Source organism: Varanus komodoensis, unplaced genomic scaffold, assembly GCF_004798865.1.
Source record: "Varanus komodoensis strain SLA01 unplaced genomic scaffold, ASM479886v1 scaffold7_3, whole genome shotgun sequence".
NCBI classification, from domain to species: Eukaryota; Metazoa; Chordata; class Lepidosauria; order Squamata; family Varanidae; genus Varanus; species Varanus komodoensis.
The window spans coordinates 22539710-22560283 of record NW_025336480.1 but is presented as its reverse complement, the minus strand read 5'-3'; the positions used below and the strand labels follow the sequence as shown (position 1 = coordinate 22560283).

Below are 20574 nucleotides of genomic sequence, written 5' to 3'. Positions count from 1 at the left end.
TGGCAATAATTTACTCCAGCTCAGACATGCTTGAGTCTTGGTTAACTATTACAGTACTGGGAAGGATGCCACTGTTGTCTGATTAGGAAAAGAGCAAACCAACTAGTCCTTTTTCCACATCCTTGTTAGCAATGCCAATACAAGTATTGTGCTTGTGGTTTCCTTGCATAGAGTTTTCACCTCTGTTTGCTGTGTCTTTGACTCCAGATACACTTAGTAAATTATTAACTTTGCTAACCATGGCCGAAAGCGCGAACAGCTATGTAGTCGTGTGGGTTTGACAGAGGCAGATCTCTGCACAATGACAGAGGCAGATCTCTTACTCTTTCAATGTGAGTTGAAATAAACACACGATAGCAATGCACCATGCACCTTGAATAATATAACAAAACTGGACTTTACAATACAATTGCTTGCTTGCTCGTTGTGAAGTCGTGTCCAGAATTTGGAATGAACCTAAAGTACAAGAAGATTGTATCTCATATACCCCAATAAACTCCAACAAGTGAAATAAAGCTGAGCACATCATTGGTATATTTAGGATCAACACAGTCAGCCATTGGTTAAAATAACGGAAGTAAAATCTAGGTTTTGCTTTATGCCCAGCAAGTGAGAATTTAGGTAAATATGAAGATAAATAATTCAGTGTGAATGTAATGCCTACTTTTGAAAAAGCTCATATCTCCTCATCCCCTCACACACACACCCACACACACACACGCTCTTGTTGTATTTAGTATGCATAATTCATATTAGAATGCATCTGTTTTATGAAAATTCAATGTACTGTTTCTCAGAATGTCAGAGGATTAATAGAAATTGGGGGTGGGAAAGGGTAGCCCAAGGGCCAGCTGCAGCTTGGGGAGCCTCCAAGAGTGCTTTCCCCCAGACAAACCATGTTTAAAAAAACAAAACATCTTCTTGGTGCCAATGGGAGCCCTTTTTCTGCAAACCTATGTGAAACATAAGGGGATAATTTTGGAAGGGGAGTCAGGTAAGAATTGACCCCACTCCATAATAATTAGGCTTGAAAACACCTCCTATTAGAGCCTAAGTTGTAAGGTTATCGTGTTCGTGTGTGAATGAATGTACAGTATGTGTCTAAATATGTCAAACAGTCAGACGTGACCAGTTTGTTTTGTTTAAAAAATAATAGAGCAGGAAAGGAACTTATTAGTCATCTTCTCTGAAAATGAGATGCTTTTGTACTGGCAGCATTTCTGACTGAATTCTTTCAGCAAAGCTCAGAAGAACTATGATTTCCTTAGGCAATAAGTTAAGAATCCAGTTTATATCTCAAACAATTTGAATTTTAGAATTGGCCATTCCTGAGTCAGATGTCAAATCCAGCACATAGCAAAGAAGGAGAAGAAATTAGATAATGAAAAGATACAAACTTGCATTTTAGACATGGATTCTGATATGTATTTTTATGATAGAAAGATATCTCCAAGAGGATTCTAATTATATGCTACCTCCACCCAACTCATCCAGCACTGTAGCAGCAGGCAAACATGAATATTCAATACATCCAGGGCAGTGAAGGTACACTGAACCCAAACCACCGAAATCGTCTTCCTTCATGTTCAAGTCTGCTTTGGCATCATGTTGAGACTTCAGCAGCATAATTGGAGTAGGTTGATGTGCTTTGCATGAGATAGGAGTGGATAAATTTGGAAGGATTTCGAGGACAGCTCATGATCTGCCAGATACCGACAGAGAACCGACTCCATCCTCAATAACCCAAAGAAGGGCACTTATACCCAGCAGCACATTCACCATTTCTATCCAGACTCAATAAATAAATGAATCCAGGAATCTGAATGCTTTCCTAAAAATCATGAGAGAGCCAGCTGGATGCATCCTTCTATGGAAGGAATCCCAAGGAAAGGGTGCAGCCTGAGAGAAGGCCCTGTAATCTGGCCCCCCTACTTCAACAATGGGAGATTTCAATGCAAGCAGAGGAATATAAAGGAGAAGATACTCCTCCACACAACCTGCCCTAGGCCATTTGGAGCTTTAAAGGGTTGCACCTGGTCCAGACACAAGCTGGTAATCAATTCACAAATTTAAGAATTGGTGCAAAAAAGATTGGGAAGGCATCAGAAAATTTGCTGTCAGACGTTGGACAAATGGATGTTTCTGAACAAAAGCAGCCCTACATAAAGTGCATTGCGAGCAGTGTAGCAGCAGTGTAGCAATGTAGCAGCAAGCAGTCCAGTTTTCAGGTTCGTGCCATGGCATGAAGCTCAGTGTTCAGTGGGACTATCAGTAGGGAAGACTGGTGCGTCTACATCCATTGCAGCTTTTGCAATTTATAGACGCTATTGTGGTGTTGAACTTCAAGGAGCAAATCTGTTCATTCAAGGAAAACCCAAGCCCACTTTGGACATGCTCATGGGTTCCCATCAGAAATCTTGAATCATGCTTCCTTGGCCCCAGTCTACCATAACCTCCTGATGCCAGTCCAAGGGCCTCACTCCCTTCCAGGGGGTGGATGAGAAAGTGAAAATAGGCTGTTGTCATCTCAAAGGAGGCATCGAACATCAAAAGTTCTGTCTAACAAGCTTCAGGTAGCACCTAAATTGTACTTCTACCTTGCAGATGCGAAATAGCATGGCAGAGAAGCTGTTGGACTCTGCGAAATAGCTCTCATGGTGTAGAACAATGATCTTTAGCATGACTTTCTACCAGGAAATAACAAGCCCAATGCAGTGTCCCCGCAACCCTGTTCCCAATCCTGCCAGAATGTAGTAATATTGATCCAAAATGGAAGATACATTTTGTACCCCAGAGGTATGGCCAGATAATTTCAGACTCACAACACTGGCAGCTTTAGACAGCCATGTGTATGCTTTCCTGGTGAAGCACTCAGTGAAACTTTTCTTGCATGCTTCCCAACTGGTTCCACACTGGGGATATATCAGAGCAAATAACCAAAACCTATCTATCAACTCTGATTAAATAAGAGAAACCCTGGGCACGTGCAGTTTTGCATTTTAAATTCAATAGCACTACCATGACTATAGGGGTTTGCGCCTGCTGCCCTGCTGCTACATACAATTGGGCTATAGCACCATTTGGGTGCTACTTGGAAAGCAATCTTTTTTATAAGTAAAAAACAATGAGGCAAGCATCAGTAACCACGTCCATGCCTAGCCAGCAGCATTTTAAAATAAGAAGATGGGGCAGGGGTTGTTTGTTGCTTCCCCCATTGGGCACTTTTCTCCTGCGTCTGGGGGCTGTAGGGACCTGGGACTTTGGCCCCCAAACCTGTATGCCTCTTGTGCCCACGTTTGCCACATGAAGCACACCTTTCTTTGAGGTGATGTTTGTCACCCTTTGTGCAATGGTCCACACAAATGTTTGTGAGGGCATTCATTCATTTATTTAATTTAGATCCTGCCCCATTAGTCAGAAAGGTTAATGTCTGCAATAGGGGAGAGAATGAAGGTGGGGGAACACATTATGATGATTATTGCACTGTGTTGGCATCAAGCCTTTCCGCCCCTCGCGAGGAACCCAAGGTGGCTTGCAAGGTTCTCCTCTCCATTTTATCCTCACAACACCAGGCTCTGAGCACACGTACCCATTCCAGTCCACCCCTTCACAGAGGCCCGCCCTGTAAACCTGAGCAGATCCACACCAGGGAAGATGGCACCCAAGTCAGAGGGATTCGGTCTAGGAGAGGGATGCCCATCCCGTGCCAAACTATTTATACCCTCGCTTTGCTCTGAAAAGAGACGCAACCCATCAGCAGTGGCTGTGCAAAGCTACCCTCCCTTTCCACCCCTTCTCTTCCTACCCAAAGAGGCCAAAGCAGAACCAGGGTGGGATCACCCACCCAGCCAGAAACCCCTTCCGCCTTCCCAGCAGCTTTGCCCCCTCTGGACTCTGCCTCCTAGGCAAGTGGGCAAGCCAGGGAAGGTGGTGGTGGCTCTGACCCCCTCTCCAAACTCCTTGGTCCAGAAGGTTGGACCTGTGCTACGGCCAGTTCTCCCTGCACCCCAGGAGGTCCTGTGTCCAAGGGGGGGCCCTAGCAGGCGCAGCCTCTCACCAGCATTCCCTTGCCAGTCCTGGGGACTGGGCCCGAAGTGGCCAAGAGTTCCCTGTGACTCCCACCCTCGCTCGCCATGGCTCACGCTGGCTGGGAATTGCGGGCCACCCTTGCTCGGACATGCAGCGGGCGCCCTGCGGGCACACAGCGCCCTCCCGAGGGAAGGTGGGGAGCGGTCAGAGGCAGCGGCGCCCATGCTTTGCCCGGCCCTTGGACACCGAAGAAGCGGGGTGCGCTCGCAGGGGGGAGCAGCCTCCTCCTCCACGCCGGTTTCTGCGCTCCGGGTTTTCAGGAGCGTTGCCAGGCAAAGCACTGATTCTCCTGGTGCCCTTCCCCTGATGGCGGCAGGGGACTGATTTCAGTCGGCGCCAGATTCACCCCTCTCTCTTCAGGGAGATGCGATGTTTGCTTTGCATGCCCCAAGGCGCTCCTTCCCTGGGATCTGCGGCCGCAGTTTGGGTCTGGGAGACCTCGCCGGAGCCCCTCCCTCGACCAAACCGTGGATTGGACGACTGCAGTAATCAGGCCGGCCCGGATTAGCTTCCGCGGCTGGCGCGGTGAGCAGCTGTCACAAATGGGCCCGATTTACACGCTTCCTCTTCTCCCTTCCCTTCCCTTCCCCTCCGGATTGGATCGGGGGCTTAACGGGCCTCGATCATCCGCGTCATCTCGCGGCGGGGGCCGGAGAGCGCTCGCTCCGCTGTTGTAGCTCCTGCATCCTCGCCGAGGAAGCCATGGCCGAGGTGCCCCCCTTGGTCAAGATCAAGGTCTCGCTCAAGATCCAGCCCAACGACGGGCCCGTCTACTTCAAGGTGGATGGCCAGAGGTTCGGCCAGAACAGGACCATCAAGCTACTCACGGGGGCCAAGTACAAGGTCGAGGTGGCGCTGAAGCCCGGGACCATCCAGGCCACGTAAGTGTCTGCATCCCAGCCTCGCGCTCTCGCTCGCCCGCAGGAGCCGCCGCCGCCTCTCAGCCTCGAAACCCGCCCGCCCTGCCCGCGTTTCTTTGCAGGGATCTAAGTTCGCTCCTTCCATCTCGGTCCTCTTTGCGCGCCGCCAGCACTGCTCGTCGGCAAGTTCCCTCTCCCTGCCCCTGCCCCTGCCGCGGCAAATCAGGCCCGCAGATCCCCAGCCGGCGGGCGCGGCACACGCGCGCAAAAACGCACGGCCCGACCATTTCTGCTTCCCTGCATCAGCCCGCGCCCGGCGCTGGAAAGCGGCATGGGGCGATCGCCGTTCGGGAGAGGCGCCCCTTCCCCGTACGGAAATCTGCGAGAAGCGGGCGGCGGAGCAGGGCCCTGCGGTGCTCGGCACGCCTCCAGCGAGAAAGGCGTGCCCGCGATGGAAACGTGGAAAGATAGAAGGGCTTTGGCTCTGGCTGGCCGGCGCCAGCAGCTCTCGTTATGTAACGGTTCGCCGATGCGAGGCCTCTTCTTGGTTGTGGGTGGCTTAAAATATGGCAGATTAAGGAGATGCTGCCTTGCCAGCACGCACACGTGCACTGCTTATAATAATAACAATCACCAGCGCCACCGATAATGAACCCCACCTTTGACGGGTCGTCTTATTCTTGCTAACCTCCTGGGATGGAGAACGGTTGTGGGTGGCGCTTAAAGAAAGGCCAAATGGTTTTGTTTTACTTCAGAATGGCAGAGCTGCTACCCAGGCACAAAAGACGCCGCGGCTCCTTCCCTGAAATGTTGAAACCAGGAGTCAGGAGGTACCCGGCTCAATTTCTGGCACTGCCAGGTGGGGCTGGGAAAGACGCAGCCTGAAAGCCTGGTGTGCCATTGCTGCCAGTCAGTGCAGAAAATCCTTCCCTAGTGCAGAAAAGATCCGGTGCCTTTCAGATCTTTTGGACTACGACTCCCATCATTCCTGACCAGGAAACCAGGGCTGGTGGGAGCTGAAGCCCAAAACATCTGGAGGACAGTGGGTTGGGGCAGGCTGGTGGAGCCTGTACTAAGCCCAGTGGTCCCACTCCGTCATAGGAGCCAGTAAGGTCATTGGGTCCAGCCCCCTGCTCAGCACAGGACTCCAAGCTAAAACATCGGTACGGGACAGCATTTTACGTTTCTGAGTTTTATGTACTCAGCTGGCAAACCCAGTGGTATTTTTTGTTCCTGAGATACATGGAAGGTGTATTTAAAATCAAATCACCACATTTCATTTCCATCCAACCCTCTACTCTGCTAAGGGTTTGGCTTCACTTCCCTGTCCCAAATGTGCTCATTTCACTCGGATGAACTGAGATGAGCAATATTCTAGGAGGGTAGAACTGTTTGGAATCACAGCCGGACACAGACATCAGCAGAAAGAGGCAGCAGTATATTTTAACGCATCCTCTTTGGCCTCCTCTTTAAGAGAAAGGTGGTGGCTCTGAACACCTGCTTCCTGTTGAGAAGTAGCCAGGTGGTGTGCTTTGCTTTCAGTAGCCCAAATGGCAACAGCTCCTTGTGAACCCTCCCTTCTCCCCGCCATTAGTAAGAGAAGGTTGCCAAGAACCGCTCAAGACTAAGGCTACCAAATATTGTTTCAGGACCATGGGGATAGGGGGCGTGACTGTTCCCCTGGAAGAGACCTCAAGAGAACCCCAGGTTGTTACTTATTCTGGGATCTATGATACAGAAGGAGTTACTCACACCAAAAGTGGGGAGAGGCAGCCCATACAAGTCAACATGCAGGTAATGTACACATCTCTGGGCAGTAGAGATCAGCATTGTCTGGTATGAAGTGGATGAACAGTGGGTTGAATGAAACCATCATGAGGGACAAAAGAGAATAAAGCGGAATGGCCTGTGACAGAGACTGGTGTTCCAACTGGTAAGGTTTGGGTGTTTCGTGTCAGGCCTCCGTGATCTGACCACATTTCATGCTTCTTGAATACTTCATCTCTCCACTTCAGAGAGAACCATAATGATGGGGGAATCAGCTGTTTGGTAGCAAAGCAAAACTCTAAAACCCCGCTTTTTCTTTCTGACCCCAGGATCATTCTGGATCTGAAGTGTGATTCAAGGAGTAGATAGGGATACATAACATATGGTCTTTATTGGAAAGGTACAGTGCAGAAGAGCATAATGTGGCCGGTTGTGATTTCCCTTGACAGTGGACTTACCTTTTAAGTATCTGTGACAGCTTAAGGTTCATGACCTCAGTTGCCCCGTTCATTGCCTTAGTGCACTGAGGTTCTCAGAATTACATAGAGTCATCTCTGACTAGGCAAGTTTTTGAAGCTCAGCTAGATTACACAGTCAGTTACAAGACAAAATACACCAATATTATACATACACACACAACAATGAAAGAGTCCAACTATGAAGTATATCAGACAGGTCTCGGAGACAGCTTAGAGTCACTTGAAAAGCTGACAGCTGTTAAACTGTCAAGAGCTGAAGTCTGAGACCACAGCTGCAGCTATCCCATTTTCTCTGATACAGTGTTTTGGACCAGATGGCAGCAGAAAACAGACATCAAATATTAAATTGTTTATGTCCTGCTTTATTTTCCATACGGAATGGAAGGCATGGATGCAAGACAGTTGGGGGTGAGGTGGAATCAGCAACAGTTGCCTTCACAGACTTCTCATTCCCATCAAAGCGCACAACCTCTCTGGGCTCCACTAATACAGAATGCAGCTGGAGGTTCGGCAGATCAGTACAGAAATGGTCAGATAAAGGCTGCACTGGCTGTTCACACATGCAACTTCTGTATAACCACTTTGCTTCAGATATTCAGATATTGCTCAGCACAAAAGCAGCAACCAAATCCAGCAATATCAAATGCTGTATAGGTGTGTAGGCAGGGTAGGTCATTTCTGGGAAAAAATAGCGAGCCAAAATGTTAACAGTATGCTAATAGCATTATTTATGTATGTATTTATTGCATTTATATGCTGTCCCATACCCCGGGGGTTTTCTGGGTAGCTCACAAAAAATAGAAACAACAGTGTAACCTAACTAGAGTAAAATAAAACAATAACATCTAAACCCACATAATATCTAATACAAGGTGCAAAATGGGGAAATAATGTAAGCAACAGTAAAACCAGCAGCGAAAAGCAAATAAAACCATAGCTCTAAAAGCAGGTACTAAATAGAAAAGACTTTACTTGGTGATGAAAATGAATTACAAGGGTGCCCATCACACCTCTTGAGGAAGAGGGTTCCAAAGATGAGGTGCAATAACAGAAGGCCCCTTTTCTTGCCTATTCCCCCTCACTTCATCTGGAGGGTGAGTTTCATGAAGGATGGTCTCCAATGAAGATTTAAGTGGTCTGGTAGGGAAATATAGACAGATATCCTGGTCCCGAGCCATTTAGGCATAAGTGTAAGGACTTTGAATTGGACCCAGGCAATAACAGGCAGCCAGTGCAGTTGGTGGAGGACCGACATGATACGCTCTCTAGGACTGGTCCATGTTGATAACCATGCTGTTCGGTGTGGCTTGACTGAAGTACCTGGACCATGTTCAAAGACAGCCCCACATAGAGCACATTGCAGTAATCCAAGTAAGAGGTTACCAGTGCATGGATAACTATGGCTCTGCTCATCCAAGCAGGAACAAAGCTGGAAAATCACCCTAAGCTGCTAGAAGGTGCTCCTGGCCAACAAGGCCACCTGTGGAACAAGTGACAGCTTGGGGTCCAGCAACACCCCCAAGCGATGAACCTTATCCTTTAGGGGCAGTGCAACCACATCCAGGATAGGTTGGAAATTTCCCACTGGGCACATAGATGGCCCACCAACTGTACCTCTGTCCTGTCTGGATTGAGTTTCAGCTTATTGGCTCTCATCCAGTCCATTACTGAGCCACAACATTGCTTCAGAACAGACACCGCCTCAACTGGATTGGATGAAAAAGAGAGGTAGAGCAGGGTGTTGTCAGCATACTAGTGACATTTGAGCCCAAACCTCTGGATGACCTCTCCCAGCAGTGTCATGTCGATATTAAATGGCATGGGGGATAGAATAGAGCCCCGTGGGACTCCATGACAGGTGTCATGGCTTAGAGCAACAGTCCCCCAGTTCCACTGATTGGAGATGGTCAGCCAGATAGGAGAGGAGGTGCTGCAAAGCAGCACTACCAATTCCCAACCCAGCCAACCTCTCCAGAAGGATACCATGGCTGATGGTATGGAAAGCCACTGAGAGGTCCAGGAGAATCAATGGGGTCACATTGCCTCTGTCTCTTTCCCAGTAAAGGTAATCCCACAGGGTGCCCAGGGCAGTTTCTGTTCCAAACCTGGGCCTAGAGCCTAGTTGAAATTATTATCCACAACTTCCTTCATATTTGATGGGAGTAAGATCCGTTTTTTTTGTTTGTCTGGTTAAAAATGAAATCCATTTCAACAATGGGTAATCCACCACACTTTTCTTTGCTATTGAACTGTGGTGATTCATCTCTCCTGACGTTGTGTTGTGGTATGGGTGTGGAAAGCGAGGCTTTGTTTTCAGAAAGGTGTAAAACCTACCCTTGGAAAATACCATGGCAACCCTGACCACAGCATGGAGGGACATGCAAGATGTGGAAAGCAACACGGTGAGGTACGCCTCCCATTTGGCAACCTGGATTTTCTAGAGGTTTTGAAGTATTCCACAAGGTCAATTATATTAGCCCTTAACTAAGGAAATAGTAAGCACCAGCTCTCTCAGAGGCAATACGAGTATTTCTTCGGTTTTAGGTTTCTTAGGTTGTCTTAATTGTCAGAAGCCATTAGGGACTCATTAGGGACTTAAGATCGCCCTTTCTTCCTATGATCCCTGGTGGGTGGGTATTATGCTTAATCGGGGGTAAGACATCTTTTACTGCTTGTGCAACGTTACTAAAACTGGTGCACTCCAGCTGTTTTGACAACAGCTCCCATAATCCCTGACCATTGTCCATGCTTTCCTGGAGAAGGACATCATGCGAGGGAAAATCAAGGGCAGAGGAAGAAGAGAAAGACCAACTATGAATGGATCCCTTCCATACAGGAAGCTGCAGTCTTGAGTTTATAAGAGCTGAAGACAGGACTTTTGGGGTGGGGGGGCAACTCATTTGAAGGGTCGCCATAAGTTAGAGATGCCTTTCTGGCACAGAACAGCAAACTGGCCATGCTGAGTGGGGCTGAGAGCACCAAGCTGGGAAAGGCTGTGGTCTTACATTCTGTCACTGGGAACCCATGTGCCTGTCCCTGTCCTACTGGAAGACACATCTCTTCCACTTTGAGATGCATAGCAGATGGGGGCAGATCCTGTCAGTGCCGTGCTCTACCAACACAACAGTGTTGATTCTCTGTTGGAGGGGTACATGTGGTCCAATGCATCAGACATCCGCAGACCTCATGGCACATCGCCAAGCTGATTGCTGAGGAGCCCACATAAGAATAGGGAGAAAAGTGAAAGGATCAGCATGAGTGCGGAACTTGTGGCATTCGGTGCATCACACGGCTAAGTTTCCGCCTCATCCTCCTCATTCTCATCTTCCTACTCCTCCTCAGCATGACTTTGCCTGTACTCACTTTTGTGCTAAAGGCCCAAGAAGCAACTATGACTTCTGCATGATCCACCTTTGGAAAGACTGGAAATGGCTTACACCGCACTCTGGTCAGGTGCTTTAATGTATTCCTAGCAGCAGCTAAGTCAGCCATTTTGGAGGAACCTTTGAAAGCTCAAAAACAGCCTGCCCTGAGCTGGCACCCTTCAGATGTGCTGAGACTGTAGCTATTCCAGTCAGCATGTCCATGCTGATTGTGAATGATGGGAGTTGCAGTGCGGAACATTTGGAGGAGAGCAAGGTTGGGAAAGGTTGTGCTATTGATCACAGAATCTCACTTGGTTGCTGCATGCATAAGATCTCTGAAAAGATGCTAAGGAACAGATGTTCAAGTAGCATTTGATTTCCAGCTGAGAAGGGAAGAGCCCTTCAACACATCTCTGCCGGTACAGTATGAAGCTTTAGCTTTCCGTGGGAGATCTCTCATGCAACATGTTCAAAGCCCTTGTGAGTCTGGTGCAAGCATGAAAAGAAGTCGAAAGCACTTAGAATTTCAGCACTTAACTTTATTCTTAAAGTGCAAGTGAAAAGTACTTTAAGGGCACAGTCCAGTTGTGATGCCTGAATGCTCCGAACTCAGAGGCTTACAGGAATTCTGTGTGGAATGAGAGATGCAGCAAGGGTGAGCTTTGCCTGCTTGCCCCACTCAGCCTGCAGTTCTGCTAGGCAGGCGTTTTGCTGGGATGCCTTGGAGAAAAAGGCAAGGAGGTTGGAGTGCTCTCAGGACAGCTCCTATCCTGGCCCCTCCCATCTTTCCTTCTCCCAGAGCAGCCACCACAGTTCCTTCTGTACCAGCTGAGGAAGGGAAGCCCAAGCTTGATTCCCAGCCTCAGGGTCAGAGCAGAGTTTCCAGCCTTGGGACCACAAAATGGCTCCTGCAACATTTCTTTCCATCATGAACGATTTTCAAGGTGGCCTAGAAACGTTAAAGCAGCTGTCCATAACTTCTTGGGGCCAAATTAGGCCTGATGGAGAAGCAGTCTTCTTTGGCAGCCTAGTAGCAGCAACTGCAGTATCAGCAGCAGCACTGCTATTATCAACAAAGGTTTGAGCAGGCTGAACTGCCTCTTCCCTGTATTTCATTATTTCAGGCATTCTAACCCTTACATGTTTCCAGGCCTGGGAATGAGCTGGACCGGTCAGCAAAGTGCCTTGAGCAACCAAGCGTGGGGTGATACAGCTTCAGCTCCACTCACCTGCATGCACTTCTTGCTGTGCAATAGTCTTCCTGCACCTGGTACCTGCCAGTCTTTTTGGACTGTAACTTTCCACATTGCTGACCACTGATCATGCTGTCTGAGGCTAGTGGACATTGAATCCCAAAACATCTGAAGCACACCAGCTTGCAGGGAAGCTGCTTTAGGAGTCAGAACTGAGGGCACACCTGAACAAGCAGGGCCACCTTCGTGCAAGTCTAGTTTTGGCTTCATAGCAGGTGATGGGGACTGGGGACTCAGCAGATTTCTGCCCTCCCTTTTTCTTGCCCTTCCCTTCTTGCATCTCTGCCTGCTGTTGACATTTCATCTCGACGTTCTTTGGAGGCAGGGACCTCACCCTTAAACAGCAACTATGCACGTACACAGGCAGCTGTGTATGGACACTACTTAAGTCTGTTAGATGAGACACCAGAGCTGCTGATTCTGACTGGGCTGGAAAGTAGCCTGGAAGGGAATTTTACAATAATCACCATTCTGGAAAACGTTAATGTAAGTAGATGAGCAAAGGTCAGCTCTGAAATTCTGGGATGAGCAAGGTTAGTTGTCAGTAATAGCGCGACCAACCGTTTTTCCTGTCTTTTGCTTCGTTCAAGACCTCTGACTTCCAGGGTTAATTGGATGTGGTCTGAGCGGGTATGCCTACTGTGCCTTACATATTCTTGCTGCGAACCTGCCTGACCTTAACATTTCAGTTGACACAAAGGAAAATTTTTCAGATTTACATTAGCGGAGCGGAAATTGCCACCTCAGTGTGTTTCTTAAGCAAGTGAATTCCTGGCTCTGTGTATGTGAGAGAGATTCTCTGTTTGCAAATGGTTCCTGAATCACGATCAAGGCTAATCTGTACTTTAGCATCTTTTAGCATCCCAAAGCCGACACAGTTGTGGCATAAGGTTTTTGTGAGCCAGAAGGAACTGTGTTGCAGCAGAAGCAGCTGCTATAGAAAGAGAGGGAGCTGCCTAGCACTAGATCGGACTATTTCTCTCTCCAGCCTAGTGTGATCTACACTTAAAGAGGCCCTCCCGGAACGTGGACACTTTTAGCTGAAAAGGCCAGGGGCTGCATTTGAGACCTCCTGCTTTGCCCAGGGCTGTCCCCACCATGAGGAGAATGAGGCGGCTGCCTAAGCCAGCAGACTTTGCATATCACGAAAGGGCAATGAGTCTTTTTAAGGTAATGCATTATGGTTGAGTATGGACCATCCCAGAAAGGGAAAGAAGCACTTTTGAGAACTTCTGCCTCAAGTTCCTGGCTAGGATACAACACACCTTCTATTGCAATCCAGAACCTACTGATTAGGGAATACGCCCCACAGTTAATACGGTGGGGTGGGATTTATTTCTCAGCAGACATGAGCAGGTTCGTACTATACTAATATGTAGGTCACAGATGTAAGAGTGCTGTGTCACACAAAAGCTTTGTTGCTTTTCACAAAGGGTGACTGCTCGGATCGTGTATCAGGATACTCACAGGAACTCTGCAATGCCGATACAAGCGTAACATTTTACAGTTCTTAAAAATCAAATGAGTTTATTCTCTCCAGGTCACTGACATTGGTGCTTTTGAAACCGTCTGGCAAGTCAAATTCTACAACTACCACAAGAGAGATCATTGCCAGTGGGGGAACAGTTTTGGATGCATCGAGTATGAATGCAAACCCAATGAGACACGTAGCCTCATGTGGATCAACAAAGAAACCTTTTTCTGAAGCAAAGCAGGACAGTTGTGGCTGGACCTTCTCTTGGTAAAAGAACCGATCTTCAAGCCAGTATGAAGCCTTAACGGAGGCACTCTGTCCAGATGTTTCTCTTTAACAAGCAAGACTACAATCACAGCTCCCTGGGAATAAGTTTCTTTTGAAATGGTTGAGGCTTGTTTCCAAATGTTCAAGATGTGTGCACACAAAAAAAAAAAAAAAAAAAAGTTACTGGGATTTAAACATTTACTGCGTACCCCCACCCCGACTCTAAACTGTTCTCACTTCCAGTATAGTATGGCAGATCCAGATATTGCATAAGGCTCCCCATGGTATAATAATCTTTGGATGTGATGCTGTTTGTGACCTACCAGGAATCATTGTTCTAAGGTTCAACCGCTACACGCTGGTGGCAGCCTCTGTATTTTATTTGTATTAAATCTCTGTGCTCCTTCATATTAGTGAGTGTGTGCTACAATGTGAACTAGCTACTGCTGTGCCATAAACCCAGGTACCTTCTCCCTCCTATTGACATATGCCTGCCGTGCTATGCAGCAAGCGGGCAAACTGCAGGTGACTCTACATCCAGTGACTCAATAGGTCCAAAGCTTAATTTGCTTCGTTTTCCTGGCTGTGCGTGTGCTTGTGATGGTGGGGAAGGGGGATTGTTGAACGTTGTATAATATTCTGACTGGCTCTCCTATCATGAGTTTTGTTGGGTTTCCCAGGCTCTGAAGCAGCCCTTAAAACCCTCAGTGGTGATGGAATTCTTGACAAACACCTAAGAAAATGGCCAAGCAATATATCTGTGGATTTTAGTTGTATGTGTATATTGCGAATTTGCTGTAATTAAGTGTAATGTACAAACACCAAGCCCAATGAGTTTTGAGATGACCTGTTCCAACTGTATTTTTATATGTAAAATGAAATAAACTTGGCTACCAGTCACTTTTGACCTGCAGCAGCAGTTCTGTTGCACCAAACAGCAAGCAGCCTTTCAGGTCAAATCTCTAATGCAATGAGTCTTCCTTAGTCAAAGGAAAGCCACGTTTGCATAAGCTCACGCAGGACTGTGAACTGTGGTGCTACCTCCTGCGCACATCTGTTTACAGCTCCAGGGCAAATGAGAAGCACATAGCAGACAGAACAAATCAAATGCTGGCATGGATGGTGCGTTTCTTCTCTCTCCTGCTGTACTGGGTTAAGGTGGTTATGTATCTGCATTACCATATGTATCACCTCTACCTGTATTCGTCATGTGAACCATCTATCAATCGTTTCAAGATTTGATCTTTGTAATAAAACAGTGTTTCCTGTAGAGGTTTGTCCCTTTTAAAATAGTGAACGGTCATGGCGCAAGTGTCCTTTGGGATAGGTATCCTCGACCATTTCTGTGGGTGTCCAGGCACGGTGTTTGCGATTTTAATTTGATGGATGGAATTTCTAGGGACGGGGAATATCACTAATCTTCCTTCAGTGCTTTTCTTCTTTTTTCTCTCTGCTCTAGTCCCCTTGAATTTTACATGGAAATACCACCATAGGGTTGATGAAACATTAAGGCTGGAAAGACTATTTTGGAATGAGAAGTGGTGGGGAATGTTGGATAATACGTAGTGTAGCTTTTTACTGGGGTCAATACACTTGAAATCCATGTTACACTAATGTTGGGCACGGGCTTTGACATCTGCATCAGAACCTGAACTTTTCTGATAGGGTGGGACTGAGTGACAGAGCAAAGAAGTTACAACATGAGAGGCAAGCCTTGCTCCCGGGATTCCAGGTAAGATCTACAGTGGAACGCAGGGAGCGAGAGCACACATGCAGTTTTTGCCCTGCTTGAGTTTCTGTGCAATTGCAAATGTTTTGTTTGTTCACAGTCAGTGTAAACATTTTCTCCTCTCCTCTTTCCCCTTCCCCTTTTGTATCAGTGGAATGGAGAATATCATGGGGCTTTTTCCCTCTAAGAAACCCTTTCCCCATTTTTTTCCCTCTCGGCATCAGTAACCTTTGCCCGAGGTGTGCTGAAGGCACCCGTGACACACCGAAGTGCATAGATGGTGCACTACGTAGGATGAAATACAGATTTTGTAAGCCCACATCATGTAATGCAGCTGTCCCCAGCCTGGTGCGCTCCAGTTCCTTCAGGAAGCAACCCTGTTGAAGGCTGACGAGCATCCTTTGAAGAGCAGGAGGAACAGCGGAAGCAGTCTTCACCTCCTCAACCCTCCTGCTCTGCATTTGCACTAGACAACCGTTTCCAGCATCTTGTTGGGGTGCTCGCAGAGAGGCGGGGAGAAGGCGCAAAGCACACAGGATATGTCACACTCGGACCGCTTCCATTTCCTCCACTCCTCAAAATACCCTTTTATCCTGCTGAGTTGAGTTCCTGACTGTGGGGTGCAACCAGTGTGGTTTTTTCTATGCCAGCTGCAAAGGAGAGAAAGGGATTGTAGTGCGGATTCCCAGCTCTAAGGTCAGAGTTCTGCCCGCAACCTCAGATCTGGGACTCCAAGGTTCCCCAGCCCATCCTGGCACTCATGCTGTTACTTCCTCCAGGTTCAGCTTCCAATATGGACTGGACTAATTTATTTAATTATTATAACATTTATATGCCGTCCTTTGCCGCAGCCTCAGGTTGGCTTACGAAAATATCAATAACAATAAGGTAATACAGATCTCAATAAAAACAATACATAAACAATACATAATACAATAAATAATAGAAATAAATCAAATCAAAAAAATCAAAAGCGACTGTTAAAAACCATTAAAAATACTAATTTTTAAAATACCATTTAAATAAAAAGGTTTTAACCTGGTGCCAAAAAGAATATGAACTCGGTGCCAGGCGAACCTCTCCGGGGAGGGCATTCCACAATCTGGGCACCACTGCAGAGAAGACCCTACTCCAAGTAGATTCCACCTCCTTCAAGGAGGGTTCCTGGAGTAGGGCCTCTGCTGTAGATCTTAGGGGATGAGAGAGCATATAGGGGGGGAAATGCTCCTCTAGGTATCCTGGTCCCAAGTCGTTTAGGGCTTTATAGGTCAAAACCAGCACCCTGAATTGGAACTCAAACCCAAAACATGGGGCCAGGTTGAAGCAGGCTGGATTGCACTGCCAGGTTCTTTCTTCCAAGTTCCACATCGGTGGTGATACAAAACTTGATTTTTTGTTTTAAAAGAAATGATCATGGCCAGCATTTCTCAGAAGAATAATGAGCTTAATGGCTTAATCAAAAAGCCAAGTCTAGGACTGAGAAGCACGATCATGCAACAGACTGAGCCTGTAAGTAGCTAATGCCTGACCAAGAAAGCAACCTTACAAGCTGAGGTCGAGCCGAGGTCCAGACAGAGGTACAGGACATTCTGTGTATCAAAGACAATAGGACTTCGAGAACCTGAGCAAACAGATCCGATTTCTATTTGGAATGAGACAGCTGATTTATGCATTTGGGCAGAAGTTCTATACACAAAGCTTCCAAAATATGGTCAGGTTTTAGCATTTTGTGCATTTGGCAGAGCATCCTTTTAAGGAACCTGGTGCAGTTCCTGTGATATAATTCTCTCCACCATATGCGTTATGCCTTCCTCTAATGGGCTGTTATTGCCTGTTTTATTTACCAAGTAAGCAGCAAACTTCCCTGAGATCATCCAGTTTGTTGGATTACAGGTCCTATTGTCCACACCCAGTTGGTGGGAAGGTTCTTATAGTGCCACAGGTGGACACAGCAGTTAGGAAAGAACACTCAGTAGGAGCAATAAAGAGACTTACTCACTGGAGGACGCAGTGAGTTTGCTGCACTGGGAGTCTGGTGGGGTTTGGCTTCCTAATCATACCAACTACACAGACTGAGTAGGTGCAAAGAAGAGAGAATAATTCACATGTAAAAAAAATCTTGGTTTTACTAATAGAGACACTACAGTTTCATCAAGCAAGAACTGCTTAAACTCAAACTATGGACCAAATATGTAGAATATTGGCACTCTCATTAGTCAAGCTTAAATAATTACCAGTGGGAACCTGGGCACTCACCCCGAGTTCTGCTATAATGGATAGACTGAAAGAACCATCCCATAGTTTAATCCCAACAATAGTTCTGTAGCTCACCAGGCAGAATGGCCTTCAAAGACAGAGCTAGGTGCTTAAGCAGTTTTATCAGCATCTCACTGTCTGTCATACACTGAAGAATGTGCTTTCTTAACTAGTATTCTGCCATTCAGTGCATATGTACAGCTCTTGAGCAATCTGACTTCTCTATTCAACTGGACTTGTGTGTGTTGTTTGTCTAAATATGAGATGAATGAAGTTGCCCTTGGGGAACAGATTCTTTTGCTTTCAAAAGATGTATGAAGGCAAAACCTACATGTGAGGCATAGCCTTGCATTGATATGCGGTGATAAAGGAAAATGTCATTTATTCAACCTCTGCCCATCATGAAGATATTAGAGACAGCAGGGGAAGCAACAATCAGATAAACATACTCACATTTGTCTACCAGAAATAAAAGCAGGCATCTACATGAGACTTTAAAGCACTGAAATCTTGTTATTTATATACCATGTAAAGAATAGGGTCCTGTAAACCCTAAAAAGTGTTGCATTATGAGGCATCACTCTCAGTCTTAGATAAAGAATAACATCCATCAACCTACATTTCATCATTCCCAGTATGTTTCTTCTCTCTATCAAGCACTGAATAGTTTTACAGATTATGCTTATATTTCAAGCACATTACAGATACAAAAACATTGTCTTAAAAGAAAACTTTCTGATCAGATTACATTTTCACTATTGCCAGCACAACTATTTTTATCCTATAAAACTATGAGGAGAAAGCATTAATGATGATGTTTCATTTGCACAATCAGGAACTGCTTTGCTTCTAACTGCAGGAAAAGAGTTTTCAAATGCTATTAACTTTTTTAACAATTCATCAAGTGTAAGGATGTTTTACTAGAGACCAAGGTCAAGATCATCCAAAACACTGTATTCCCAATCACAATCTATGGATGTGAAAGCTAGACAGTAAAGAAAGCTGAAGGAAGAACATCAGTGCATTCAAATCATGGTGCTGGTATGCTCTGTGCATACCCTGGTCCAGGGGTCAGCAGCCCATGGCTCCGGAGCCGCATGTGGCTCTTTCATCCCTCTGCTGTGGCTCCCTGTCGCTCAAAATATGCATCACAACCGCCAATGTGCGACACCCACCTGCACGCGATTTATTGAGCTTTTTAACCTCCGGTGGGCCAACCATGGATAAATCCAAGAAAAGAAAAGGTTCAGAAGAAAACAGAATGTTTAATGGTACGTGGGCAGATTCATTTGCTTTCACTGCTGAGACTGGTTTACCAGTCTGCTTAATATGTGGTGAGAAATTGGCAAACAACAAAAAGTCGAATGTTGCAAGACATTTCCAGAATAAACACACAGCCTTTGCTGAAAAATATCCGGATGGAGATGAGAGAAAAAAAGCTATTTTGGAACTGATGCAGAAGGGTGATCTGAGCAAAAATAATTACAAGAAAGGATTAAGTCTGCAAGTATGGGAAATGATTCTGTGAGTTGAGAGAGGAAAAACACACATTATCCTTCCCTGTCACTCCCCTGACCATCGATCCATCCCTATTGAATATGACTGCATTTGCAAGTGTAAGTCAACCCAATCTTGAGATGGAACTGGCTAATCTTGAAATGTTGCCCGTCAGAAGGCCATTCTTGCTCAGAATCACAAATGGAGTGATATTGAAAACCTTCCCAAACCGGACAAACTTGGGTTCGAAACATGGAAAGCCATCCCCGACATTTATATGAACATGAAAAAGTATGCATTTGGAGTTTTGTCGATCTTCGGATCTACATATGTATGTGAGCAGGTCTTCTCCAACATGAACTATATTAAAAACAAACATCACTCACACCTCACGGGCGACAGCTTAGAATCCTGTGTGAAGATGAAGGTGACGTCTTACAGCCCTGATGTGCAGATGCTGTGCACTGAGGTTCAGGAACAAAAATCATGTTCACCGAGTAAAATAAATATTTTAATTGGCTATTATTTTGCAAATATTTATTTTACATTGTTCAGTGAAATAGTCCTTTTTTATTCATATTGACAGTTGACTGCACCCTCCAGTACACGCGATAAAAGGATGACGGCACACAGAAGCAGGCAGCATTTTTTGTTTGCTGCAGGTGGATAATTTAAGTTTGGCTTTTTATTTCATAAATACGAGGAGGACTCAAATAGACATTATTTTATTTGAAAGTAACCTTCAACCCAGCATCTTTTTTTCAGAGTTCAAACTGTTTTTGTTGCATGCAGAAATAAAATTTTGTTTTCTTTGTAGCAGTTCATTGATTTCATAAATGCAACACACTATATTTTTTTTACACATAGCATAAAGGTAAAAAAACGATATATGCAGTGTTATCTTCATTTTAGATGTCAAAAGGGTTTCGTGGCTCCCGGTGTTTTCTTTTCTGTGGGAAACGGATCCAAACGGCTCTTTGAGTGTTTAAGGTTGCCGACCCCTGTCCTGAACCCACAGAAAAACAAACAAGTTATCAGCCTCCTACTGTCTGTCATACACTGAAGAATGTGCTTTCTTAACTAGTATTCTGCCATTCAGCGCGTATGTACAGCTCTTGAGCAATCTGACTTCACTATTCAAAACCAGCAAGTGGACTGTGTGTGTTGCTCTGTGAATACCCTGGACCAGTGACGGAGAACCTTTTAGAGACCGAGTGCCCAAACGGCAACCCAAAACCCACTTATTTATTGTAAAGTTCCATCACTGTAATAAAACCTGAATACTGAGGTTTTAGTTTAGAAAAACAACTCATACATTAACATCTTTTGTCTTAAAAGAAAAACGCAATAGCAGAGCTTTCAATGATACAAACAGCTTTTTATTGAAAGGTAAATGTTTGCATTTGGTGTGCCTTTGCACAATTAATGTGATCTTTGCTGTTGGATGCATGCTGATACTCAAAACTCAAAGCTAAAATCTTGTGTTAATAAAAATTAATGTATTAAAACTCACAGCCAGTCCAAGCATATATATATAT

General features: G+C 45.9%; 1 protein-coding gene across 1 annotated transcript; it reads left to right on the top strand.

Moving 5' to 3' along the window:
* The first annotated feature begins 4682 nt into the window (after nucleotides 1-4682).
* CNRIP1 (cannabinoid receptor interacting protein 1) lies at nucleotides 4683-14824 on the top strand. Its single transcript, XM_044454487.1, has 3 exons — nucleotides 4683-4970; nucleotides 6599-6743; nucleotides 13354-14824. Exons 1-3 carry the CDS (start codon nucleotides 4792-4794, stop codon nucleotides 13516-13518), a joined length of 489 nt encoding a protein of 162 aa, XP_044310422.1. The 5' UTR covers nucleotides 4683-4791; the 3' UTR covers nucleotides 13519-14824.
* Nucleotides 14825-20574: the final 5750 nt, after the last annotated feature.